General features: G+C 46.1%; 1 protein-coding gene across 1 annotated transcript; it reads right to left on the bottom strand.

Annotated features, from left to right (window-relative positions):
- Positions 1–850: 850 nt before the first annotated feature.
- LOC107298488 (zinc finger protein OZF-like) lies at positions 851–2,086 on the bottom strand (the record flags this gene model as incomplete). The annotated part of the gene is made up of 1 exon (XM_029286538.1): positions 851–2,086. A coding segment is annotated over exon 1 (1,236 nt), but the record flags the coding sequence as incomplete, so codon positions are not given.
- Between the last annotated feature and the right edge of the window lie 10,883 nt (positions 2,087–12,969).

Genomic DNA, 12,969 nt, shown 5'->3' with positions numbered 1-12,969 from the left:
AGCTGTCAAAACGGCTTTTACGCAGAAACAGGCGGGAGGCAGCAACAGCTGCGTCCAACGGAGTAGCCTGCCACCGGAAGTCTCAGATCGTGAGTAAAGATTCTTAACCTCCAACATTTATACACTTTGGATTGATTATGTATTCTCAGATGGTATTTAAGGTTACTTAAATAGGAAAAACATTTTCCCCACACCAATTGTAGGATTTCCTTTCTGTCACTGTGTGAAACTACCGATGTATGGTAAGGTGCGACTTTTGAAAAAAAAAATATATATTTTCCCGCATTGTTCACAACTGAAAAGATTTATCTCTGCTATGGACTTTCTGATGCATTTTTAGCTGTGATTTAAAATGAAAAGTTTTTTCACACTCTGCACACTTATAAGGCCACTCTCCTGCGTGATTTTGGGTGTATGCGCGAAGTGCTGAAGGTTGGGCAAAACATTCTCCACTCTCTAAACCAGTGGTTCTCAACCTTTTTAATGCCGCGACCCCAACTGGTCGTAAGTCGAGGACTAAACCAGTCGTAAGTCGAGGACTAAACCAGTCGTAAGTCGAGGACTACCCAACTGGTCGTAAGTCGAGGACTTTCCCTGCCCGGGAGCACCACGCATGCGTGGTTCCGCCCCCTGCACCGGCCGAGGCATAGCTGGCAAGCGGCAGAGACGGAGCAGGCCGACCACCAGCTGGCCCAGCCCAAGGGAGGTAAGGCACCCGCCGGAAAAGGGGAAAAAATGGCGGACAAAAAAAATGGCGGACAGCCTTGCTTGGCAACCCCCATGAAATGGTCGATCGGCCCCAAATGGGGTCCCGACCCACAGGTTGAGAACCACTGCTCTAAACATTTGTTTTTTCTCCAGTGTGGATTTGCTGATGCTTCAAAAGAGTACTTTTTTGAGAAAAACATTTATCGCACTCCGAACATTTATGGGGCTTCTCTCCTGTATGGATTCGGCTGTGGTTTCTGAGGAGAGTTGGCCAAGCAAATGCTCTCCCACAGTCTAAACATTTGTAATTTTTTTCTCCTGTGTGACGTTTTATATGCTCTCTAAGGGATGATGTGGTACTATAAAATTTTCCACATTCGTTGCATTGATATGACTTTTCCCCACTATGCGTTTTATGATGTATCCAAAGGTATCCTTTTCGAGCAAAAGATTTCCCACATTCTATGCATTTGTACGGCTTCTCTCCAGTGTGGACCCTCTGATGGCTTCCAAGGTGGTGTTTTAGGGTAAAGCACTTTCCACACTCCCCACATTTGTACGGCTTCTCCCCTGTGTGGATTCGTTCATGAATCTGAACTTCACTTTGTGCAACAAAACTTTTCCCACACTCCCCACACTGATAGGGTAGCTCCCCATTGTGCCTCTTCTGGTGTCTCCGAAGCCCATAAGAATTAACAAATCGTCTCTCGCATTCTGGGCATTCATAGGGTTTCTCTCTTTTGTGACTTCTCTGATGTTGCACCAGGCCCGATTTCAAGATAAAACACTTCCCGCATTCGAGGCACTTTTCGTTTTTCTCCCCTCTGTGTATTTTCCAATGATTCCGAAGGGATGAACTCTGGGTGAAACATTTCCCACACTCAAAGCATTTGTAAGATTTTATTCCTGCATGAATCTTCTCATGGGCCCAAAGACCTGCCTTCCAAGAAAACCTCTTCCCACATTCCCAACACGTGTAAGGTTTCTCCCCTGTGTGAAGCCTCTCGTGGTCTCTGAGGGTGGTTTTTTCACGGAAAAAATTCCCACATTCCAGACACTGATAAGGTTTCTCTCCAGTGTGGATTTTCTGATGTGTAAGAAGGTGTGACTTTCGATGAAAGAATAAGTCACATTCATCACATTTATAGGGTTTTAGTCTGGGGGGGCTTCTAAGATCTTTGGGTTTTTTCCCAGAGAAGGATTTCTCACCCTCCAAACCTTGACTGGATCCACTTCCCACATGGACCTTCCTGTGGGTCAAAAGGAGGGAGCAGCAAGCAAAGGCTTTCCCACACTCTGAGCATTGATGGCTTCTTTGGTGGTTTTTTGGAGTGCTGATTGTGTCTGACGGGGGATTCAAGAGCTTCCCAGACTCCATTCTTTCTGGCAGCTGCTACCTTGTGCTGATTTTCTACGATGTGTTGATAGTTGGCTTACAGGTGAATCTTTGGACACTTTTCCTGCTGGTGGAATGCAAAAGAAGGTGAGAATAGTATTTCCTCTTAGACTTGAAAGGGACCATAAAGATCTTCCAGTCCCGCCCTCTGACCAGGACATGGGCACACAGTACACCCAAGATGGAGCCCTGACATCTCTAGGAAGCAAAACTCTTCTGCTGTTCATCGACTCTAATCTTCCCTGCTTGTTTCTTGTCCTAAGACAAGGGGAAGAAGGTCTGAAAGTAGAGGTAGTCCTCTACTTATGACCACAATTGGAACTGTAATCTGGGTCGTTCAATGAAGCAGCTACTAAGTGAGGTGAGAGACCACTTGCTCAACAGTAGTAACTGTGAGAGGGATCTCGGAGTCCTAGTGGACAATCACCTAAATATGAGCCAGCAGTGTGCTGCAGCTGCCAAAAAAGCCAACACAGTGCTAGGCTGCATTAACAGAGGGTTAGAATCAAGATCACGTGAAGTATTAATACCACTTTACAATGCCTTGGTAAGGCCACACTTGGAATACTGCATCCAGTTTTGGTCACCACGATATAAAAAAGATGTTGAGACTCTAGAAAGAGTGCAGAGAAGAGCAACAAAGATGATTAGAGGACTGGAGGCTAAAACATAAAAGGAACGGTTGCTGGAATTGGGTATGTCTAGTTTGACGAAGAGAAGGACGAGGGGGGACACGATAGCAGTGTTCCAATATCTCAGGGGCTGCCCCAAAGAAGAGGGAGTCAAGCTATTCTCCAAAGTGCCTGAGGGCAGGACAAGAAGCAATGGATGGAAATTAATCCAGGAGAGAAGCAACCTAGAACTAAGGAGAAACTTCCTGACAGTTAGAACAATTAACCAGTGGAACAACCTGCCTCCAGAAGCGGTGAATGCTCCAACACTGGAAGTTTTTAAAAAGAAACTGGACAGCCATTTGTCCGAAATGGTATAGGGCTTCCTGCCTGAGCAGGGGGTTGGACTAGATGACCTCCAAGGTCCCTTCCAACTTTATTATTATTATTATTATTATTATTATTATTATTATTATTATTATTATTATTATTATTATTATTATTATTATTATTATTAAGGACCTTAATGCACACTCCTGATTGTGCCCATTAAGTGATCCTGAGATTGCTAAGTGGAGGGCAGTCCTGGCAAAGGCTCTGGGGGTGCTCCGGGGTGGGGGGAGGTCCTGGGGACCTGGCACAGGCCACCTATGACTTCGGGTCTGCTGAAGGGGGAGGCAAAGATGTAGCCCCCCCCCCGGAAGCTTGAGCCGCCTCAGCCTGGCCACGCAAAGAAGCCCTGACTGACCGCAGTACTGGGGCTAGAGCTGGCCCTTATGTGGACACGGGGGGGGACTTCAGCCATTTCAGCCAGCTGCACTGACCCCAGCCCAGCTCCACCACTGCCAGTGAGAAATGCGACCTCCAGCCCCAGATCAATGGCCTTTACAGCCTTGCGCCATTTTCCAAGCCGCATCTTCCATACCTTATCTAAGCAACATCTCCCAAAAGATGAGTTGTGATGAGTTGAGATAAAGAAAACTTTGATCAAGTAAAATTTAGAAATATAAAACACTAGCAATTAAATTTGAATGTTGATTTGTGTATAAAGGTTTTGTAAAGGTGATTAAGACACATATAAGCTAAAACTTCACTGATGAATGCAATAAAGATGCCTGTATGTTTTAAAATAGAATATACTCAAATGGATGAGACGTGTATTTTGAATATAAGATGTTGTTATCAGTTGAGAGAAAGAAAATTTTGGTCATGTAAAACTCAGAAGTTAAAATATTAATAGGTTAATTGGAATATTGACTTGCGCATAAAGATTATATAAAGATGATTAAGATATATACAAGTTAAAACCTTATTGATGAAAGTAATAAATATGTCTATGTAGCAGCAAGGGGAAATTTTTTTTATTAATTCTAAATATGAGATAGTAGATATAAAGAGGAAGAGAGAGGAAGTATTAGATGTGGAAATAAGAGAAATTTTGGTTAATAAATTTAAGATATTAAAGTACCTGAGAATTATCAAAAAATAAGAACAATATTATTGCATTATTAACTTGTTGATGTAGATCAGTGATGGCGAACCTTTTAGAGACCGAGTGCCCAAACTGCAACCCAAAACCCACTTACGCATTGTCGGGTGCCAGGTGGGTGTGGCCCATTGGATGAGTGTGGCCCATTGGGTGGGTGTGGCCCATTGGGTGGGCGTGGCTACGGTGGTAACAGCAGACTGGGTGGGACTAAAAAGTTCAATCAATGAATTCCAACTTTGCAAGATCTTTTTTTTCCCATGAGAAGTTGAAATTGACTGATTGATTGAACCTTTTTTTTTTTTTGTACACGGCGGCAGAGGCCTAAAGTGAAAAGGTTTTATAAAACCCAGTTGAAGGCCTAGGACTGGGGCGACGGCGCGCGTGTCCACAGAGAGGGCTCTGAGTGCCGCCTCTGGCATACATGCCATAGGTTCGCCACCACTGATGTAGATGGTGAGAACCTGTATAAATAAGATGTGTATTCTGAATATTAGACTTTGGGAGGAATGGTGATAAAGGAATTGGGGTCCTTTAAAGTGTGGAAATGATAATTATTAAACATTAAATTTAAATACCAATGAAAAATCAAAATTGAGAAAAATTGATTCGGTCATTGATTGTCTAAAGACAGAAAGTTAAAACAACTAAGATATAGGTTAACTAAAAATTGATAATTGCATTAGTTAAAATATGAGACAGTAGATATTAAGGGAGAAAGAGAGGGAATGGGGATTATAACAGCTTGAGATCTGTACTAATGGTATCTATGTGTAATAGAATTATTTACCCAGCCGCCACGTTTGCTTTCAAATATTTAAATGTAATATTAGAAAATCAATAAAAATTTACCAAAAAACAACCCAACAACATTTCCCAAAGGATTTCTAAGTTTCTTCAGGATCCCCTCAGACTGAACGTGGCCTGGGCTGGGGCTCCATGGCCTCCCCTCTGCTGCCCGAGACAAACCTATGCTTCTTCAGCAGGAAGTGCCACACCTGCCATTAGCAAGAAGGCAAGGGGACGGAGCAGCCACCGGTTTCCCAGGTAAAAGTTTCCCTATGGGGCCACACCTGGCTTATTCCACAACCCTTGGATTGGCACAAGACACAGGACTGTCTGAACTGAGGTCATTCCTTTATATTTCCTACCCGGATGGGAGAGAGGCCAACTGAATCCCTGGATCACACTAGGCTGATTGTCTGTTACAACAACAACAAAAACAACGACAATAATAATAATAAAGTTGGAAGGGACCTTGGAGGTCATCTAGTCCAATCCCCTGCTCAGGCAGGAAACCCTATACCATTTCGGACAAATGGCTGTCCAGTCTCTTCTTAAAAACTTCCAGTGTTGGAGCATTCACTGCTTCTGGAGGCAGGTTGTTCCACTGGTTAATTGTTCTAACTGTCAGGAAGTTTATCCTTAGTTCTAGGTTGCTTCTCTCCTTGATTAGTTTCCACCCGTTGCTTCTTGTCCTGCCTTCAGGTGCTCTGGAGAATAGCTTGACTCCTTCTTCTTTGGGGCAGCCCCTGAGATACTGGAACACTGCTATCATGTCCCCCCTCATCCTTCTCTTCATTAAACTAGACATACCCAATTCCAGCAATCGTTCCTTATATGCTTTGGCCTCCAATCCCCTAATGATCTTTGTTGCTCTTCTCTGTACTCTTTCTCGAGTCTAAGCACAATCAGGTCCAACCAAAACACTGTGTGTGTGTGTGTATTTGTGTATTGGAAAGAGGACTTCAGTCAGAGCACCGGAAAAGAGACTCAACCCCAGAAGATCAGACAGGAAAGGAGGAAGAGGAAACGGCTCAGATTTGGCATTTCATCCTTCTGCAGGCGCAACAGCCCAGCCACTCGTAAAAGGACTTTGGCTGATCAGAGAAAATAAAACTACAGAGAGCTTCCCCAAAGTGAAATGAAAGATAGAAAATGAAAGAGCAGGGGGTTGGACTAGATGACCTCCAAGGTCCCTTCCAACTTTATTATTATTATTATTATATGTTTACTCACTTTTAAAGTTGCAGCTAAGAGGTCTCTGGGTCACTCGTTACCGCTCTGAATCAAGGCCAGATATGATCCTCACCACTGACCGGTCTGATCGAGTCTGACCGATTGGTCCTTTGTGCAGGAAGCTGCTTCTCCAACTAGGCCTTGATTTCCAAATTCTCTAGAATGGAGTTGGCGGGTCCCAATCCAAGAATGCTCCTTCTCCTCTGCGGAGCTCATGGCCACAGCAATGCTGAACATAAGTTATAAATGACCTGGAAGAGGGAGGAGAAAATAGGATTATTTCTTCACAGTACAAAATAATGGAAACAGAATTGTGATTCAAGAAGATCTTAATGAACCAAAATGGAAGAAACCAGCAAAATGAAGTCCAACAGGGACAAATGTAGAGTTTTGAATAGGAAAAACTCAGTGGAAGATGAGAGAGATCAGGTGGGGCAGAGCATGTGTGGAAAGGACTGCTCTTTCTTATGCTTTTTGGAGGCTGCAAGGCCACAAAGATTCCAGGTCCCTGGAGCTGCCTCGGATAGGCATTTTGAAAAATACTTAAAATGATGTAAGGCAGCCTTCTAGCTATCAGCTTGTTCTAATACCTGCTTTACAAGACCAGCCTCAAAACGTCCTTAAAACTTTGTACGCTTTGTAAAACATCCACCAAGAAGGGGCTGCCTCATCCCAGCCTCCTCGGGGCAAAAAAAAAAAGGGGGAAATGCTTTTTAGGGATTCCACACAGTTTTTTAAAGCAGGAGCAAGGTAAACATTCGCATAAAAAAGGGGGGGGTTTCCTTGCTGGCCTTTTAAGCTGAGCACAAAAAAGAGGATCTCAAGTGGACTAAGACAAGGGAGCTGAATTCAGTTAATTTAAACTTGTTTTCTTTCCCCCAAACCCTCCCCTCCCCATTGCAATGAGATCAGTTGCGTTAATACCACATTAATAATCTCAATAAATGTTTTAAAGCTCTGCTTACTCCATTTTTTCAATCGCAATTGAGGGATAGGCATGTGAAAGGAGTAGATTATTAATCAGAAATTTCTAATGAATCTAAAGGTTGATAGAAGAAGCCACCTGATAGTCATAAAGTCAGACAAGTAAATCATGTACAAATGTGAAAAGCAGAAGTCGCCAGCTAACTGAAATTGCAAGCAGAGGAAATATCGAAATAACTACTGGGCTAACAGAAAATTGGTGAAAGATAGGATATGGAAAAGGGGGTTCCTGGAACATGGGAGGGAAAGTGGTTTTAGGCGATCCAGATAGTTTATCGGATGATTAGGGAAGGAGCGTTGAGTGCGATAGGAGAGGGGGGAATCTGTGTCGGAGGCAGGATATAAAAATCTGTCAAACAACTCTTTAAAGGTGTGGCTGAACTCCTGTCTGTGTTTCAATCAACCAAGCCTTTGCAAAGGCTTTATTTTGAATAAAACCTGGTTGCTGGAATTCCAAGTGAGTTTGTTTGTTTTGGGATCCTGAGCCACTTTCCAAACACATGCTCAGGTTAGAACAATTAACCAGTGGAACAACCTGCCTCCAGAAGCGGTGAATGCTCCAACACTGGAAGTTTTTAAGAAGAGACTGGACAGCCATTTGTCCGAAATGGTATAGAGTTTCCTGCCTGAGCAGGGGGTTGGACTAGATGACCTCCAAGGTCCCTTCCAACTTTATCATTATCATTATTATTATTATTATTACTTCTTTCTCTGACCGACCACACAGAGACCTTCTGGAGCAACTTCCCCAAAAGCTCCTTCCAGGATCCACCCGGAGCCCCACGGGGAGCCTCGGCCGGGCGAGGAGGGGGCAGATCCAGCCCGGGAGGGAGGGATCCCCTTTGCCCCCCTGGAGGGAGGGGAGGGATCCACTCCCTGCAGGCGACGCCAGAGCCGAATCTCCCCCAAGGAAAACCCGGCAAGCCGGAGAGGCGGATCCGCAGCTACCTTTCTCCTGGCGGGGGGGGGAAAGCTCTCCTGGCGGGAGGGGCGCCCCAAAGGCCGGAGGGGGAGCAGCCAGACCTGCCCCGAGCGGGATCCAGAAGCCTCTCCAGAGAGATCCAGCGCCGATCCTCCCAGGGCGAAGCGAGACACACGGTCGGAAGAGGAGATCCAGCGAGTGGGAGGGTCGAGGCGTGGGCGGGGCTTCTGCTCTCCTCTCGGGCTCCGCCTCCGCTTTGCAGCCCCGCCCCTTGGACGCCTCTTCTCCTCCCCCTCCCTCCCCTTCTCTGCTTCCTACCCGGTTCCTCCGCCGGGCGTCCGCGTCCGGTGTTCCTCTGCCCATGTGAGGAGTGCGCTGCTCCCCGATGGCCGCGAAAGAGTCGCGGAGGGAATGGCGAGGATTGCGGCGCTTCCTGCAGGATGGAGAAGAGGGCGGGGAGGGGACGCGAACCCGGGGAAGAGCTGCTCCAAGATTGGGGGGGAGGCGAGGGCGGTTCCAGACCATCCAGGGTCGCCTCCGCGGCTGAGACGGGAGGGAAAGAGAAGCCGGGCAGGGTCCTCCGTGCAGCCGAGGTTGGGGGTGCGCAAGGGGGAGGAACGGGAAGGAGTCCCGAGCGGATCCCTTCTGGATCCCGAAGATCCTGCAAGTGCAGCTGAGCAGGTGTCGAGGTGGGAACAGACGGAGGGAGCGCCCCAGCGGATCGCTGGAGCCAGGAGTAGGCAACCTTGGCTCTTTTATGACTCGTGGACTTCAACTCCCAGAATTCCTGAGCCAGCACAGCTGGCTCAGGAATTCTGGGAGTTGAAGTCCACGAGTCATAAAAGAGCCAAGGTTGCCTACCCCTGCCCTGGAGGGAGGAAATAGGAAATTGCCGAGGGCCACAGGAACCAGTGCCCTTGGAGGAGGACTCTTCTTCAGCTGGCCCAGTGTCCCCCAGAGGACACGTGGACGGGGGGGGGAGCAGATTCCCACAGGGCTCCCACCTGCCCCCCCTCTGGCCCCATTTGCCTTTTGCCTCCCTTCTGCCCAGAACCGGACAGAGGCTCCTGCTTGCCCACCCTAAGACAAAAACACTCGAGCCACTAACTTCCTCTAACTCGGGGGCTTTTTTTTTACACAGAGGCTTATAAATGGTTTGTAGGGCGCTGAGGAGACCCCTTCTTCTTCCCTAGTCCCCCCATGATGCTTAATTTGGATTTTGGCCCCTGAAGTACATTTGAACTTTTGAATATATATTAAGCATATCTGAACTCTTCAGAAGCCCCCCCCCCATTATCAAATATAACCTTTAGATGCCTTCAGAGCAGCTCACCTGTCTGGGGGCTGCAGAGTAGAAACCCAGCCTAACTCACCTCTGGAGGGTTCCATTTAGTGAATGCTAGCAAGCCTCCTTGTGGCAAGACCATCCCTGGACCCACAACCCAAGAATCACAACGTTAAGCTGCTGTGTGTAGAATGTAATTTTATTTACTCTGCAGCGCAAAATATCTCTCTTTCTGGGATACAAAAACAATTAGAAGCATTTAGAGCAGCACCCGGGTTTAAGGAAGAACCGGAAGGCAAAGCAGGAGTTAAGCAGCTCAGTCCAATGAGAGCCAGGAGACCCCCTCCGGCCACCTTGCCCCAGCTGCTATCCTCCAGATGTTTGGGACTTCGACTCCCTCAACATCTGCAGAACACCAGATTGGGAAAGGCCCTTCTGGGGCATAACCAGCCACATTCAGTTGGAAAGAATTGGGTGGGGGAGGTGGGGCAAGGGGGGTCTCTTGATAGAGAGGGTTTTTTTAATCCTGGTTTTTTTTAATCCTGGTAACTTTTAAGATGTGTGGACTAAAATCCCCAGAATTCCCCAGGAGCATGCTGGGAATTGAAGTCCACGCATCTTAAAGTTGCCAAAGTTGAAAACCTCTGACAGAATCAGAATCAGACAGAATTCATCAGAATCTGATGAATTGCTTGGGAACTGCTGCTTCACCTGGAAAGCAGCTCCTTTTTCATGGCTGTTTCCACCACACAGGGCCTTCTTGGTGGTAATATTATTATTAGTATTATTATATATTTAAATAAATTGGCCTTTATGAGATGCAGCCCCTTCCGTCTAATATTTTATCCTCACAGTCACAAAAAGCACAATTAAGGCTAAGCGATCCTGATGGCCAAGATGAAGCAGCTACACTCTACATTATAAATATCTCTTCAAGATAAACAACTCATCTTTGTGCCCCACATGTCCCTGCAGTGTTTGGATTAAAGTAGAAGAAGTCCTCAGCTCATGTCCATTTGTTCAGCAACAGTTTGGAATCCGGATGGTGCTAAAAAAAATGGACGTATGGCTGATCCCAGAAGTTGCAGGCATTACAGCCCCACTTGTGCTACATGCCTGGTTTGCAATTACTACATTACAAAGAGCCACACTGAGGTGTGATCACTGTTTGTGACCTTCCCTGCTGACCTCCCACAGGCAGAATCAGTGGGAAAAAGAGCTTATTGTTTTCACAGAACTGTAAGAAGACATGCTAGCCTGTGAAGAAATACATGATACATGTCTTAATATTAAGTGTTTTCCGGTGGAACCAGTCTACCAGAGCAACCTGGTCTACCCAGGGACGGAGCCTCTTGCTCTGCTTTTGCCTTTTAGGCCCAATCTAGGAGCCTTCATAGGCCATCGCTTCCGCGACCACTATTTCTTGTATTAAATTTAAATTTGATATATGTTTTAATCTCATGAGCGTAGCTCAGGGGTAGGCAACCTTGGCTCTTTTATGATTCGTGGACTTCAACTCCCAGAATTCCTGAGCCAGCATGGCTCAGCATGGAAACCTCTCCCTTTCCCCTCAGCATGGCTGGCTCAGGAATTCTGGGAGTTGAAGTCTACGAGCCATAAAAGAGCCAAGGTTGCCTACTCCTGGCCTAGCTGAAGCTTGACAATTGTTATGTGTCATTTATAAATTGGAGTTGCTATTGTTTCTAAAGTAAAAGCTTCTTGGGGGGGGGTATATGTTCGCCTCTCTTCTGTCATGTTCTCATACACTAAAAATATTTATTAATGATTCGAACGATTTTCTGATTGTGAAAAACATTTTCCGCAGAATAAATATATGTATGATTTTACTTGTTTTCAAGTGGTCATTTTCTCCAGTCTGAATTCTCGGGTGCATATTAATTTTGATTTCCTAGAAACATTTGTCTCACTGTGCAAGGTTTCTCTCCTAAGTGTTTTTGTTTGTAATTACCAGGTACGTGTTGACCACATTCTATGCACTGATAACCATTTTAAATAATTTTTTTATATATTCATGGAGACATGGCGAGTGTGAAGCTAGAGGTGAAGGTAGGGCTTTTGGTCTCCAGACAGTCTGGGGTCCCCCTCCGCGGCCGAGACAGGGTGGAAAGAGAAGCTGGGCAGTCTTCCCTGCAGCCGAGGTTGGGGGGGGTACCAGGGGAAGAGTCAGGAAGAAGCCCTGAGCGGATCCCTTCTGGATCCTGAAGATCCTGGAAGTGCAGCTGGGCAGTTGCTTCAGAGAGAGCAGATGGAGGCAGCTCCCCACTGAATCCATGGAGGGAAGAAATAGGAAAGACCAGGAGCAACAGGAACACCCCCATCCTGTGTGAGGAGGGGTCTTCTTCAGCTGGGTGTTCGTGGATCCTGACTGAGGATAGAGAGGGAGGGGCTGGCCTAGGGTCTCTTCCCCGGGGAGGCCTCCATGGAGGGGAGGATGCAGAAGAGTCCCAAAACGCCTTTTACCTGCCCCCATTGCCTTTCCTAACCTATAGATCTCCCACCTTGGTGTCTGGGAGGGGGTCTCCTTCACCTCTGCCTAAATGCAAGAATGGGCACTGTCAAATTTAAGAAACCATAATTTCCAAGTTTCTTCAGTTAACACGTCCTTCCCCTCTTCTACTCATAACTCAGCCAGTATTTCATCTTCCTTCTGGAATTCCTTCTTGTTTCAGTTCCATAAAAAGCTCTGCACAAAACATTTTACCCATTTCGCTTACAAATCAAATATAACTGCAAAATATTTCAGTCACAACTTCCCTGGGGGCGGAGAAGGAGAGGCGAGGAGGGTCTGCTAAGTCCAAAGAGGCTGGGAGCTGCCATGATGCCTTGGGACTTTGCTGCCCCAGAATCAGAAGGCGACTTTAAACTATGATTCCCTTTCCGCCCAGGAAGTGAGCTAACTTTCCCTTAACACTATTCACCATTGTGGTAAACAATGTGGGAAACGTGCACTCCGGACAAATTAACAAGAGGCTATAAGATAGTATAAATGATTTTATTCAGGCTGTACGATGGACAGGAATGATTTTGTGGTAAAGCGTGAAAAAAGTACCTTCGCCTGGATGTTATTAAAATAAGGTTCTAGAGGGAGAAAATATCCTCCAGATGCCACTTAAGCCTCAGGGTCTTTTTTGCCCCCTTATCCACCCTCTCGTATTCCCAGTGGAACATATGGTTCCATACAGATCCCAGAGAAACAAAAGATCCACGAAACCTTAAAAGTTATATTTTAGAATCCTGAAAGAGGATTTCCTGTCCCATTTAAGAGCTGGCGACCCGGGTCCCTTGGGCCTCTTCCACTGGGAATACGAGAGGGTGGAAGTTTGCACCTAGGACTGCAGTGACATAATGATCACAAAAATGTCGTAAAATCATAACCAATCATATGGGTGCCTTGATGGACGACTGTATAAAGCTACAACAACAAATCTGTTCCCAATTCCACCATACGCCGAGGACTAGGAGCACTCTGCAAAACATAATTACCCTCCCCAACACTTGTAACTCTTTTCTCTTGTGTAATGTCTCTGGTAAGTTACC

Source organism: Protobothrops mucrosquamatus, unplaced genomic scaffold (genome assembly GCF_001527695.2).
Source record: "Protobothrops mucrosquamatus isolate PMUCROS unplaced genomic scaffold, P.Mucros_1.0 scaffold4018, whole genome shotgun sequence".
In the NCBI taxonomy this organism is placed as follows: Eukaryota; Metazoa; Chordata; class Lepidosauria; order Squamata; family Viperidae; genus Protobothrops; species Protobothrops mucrosquamatus.
Note: the sequence above shows the minus strand (reverse complement) of the source record. Positions and strands in the feature narration are given on the sequence as shown.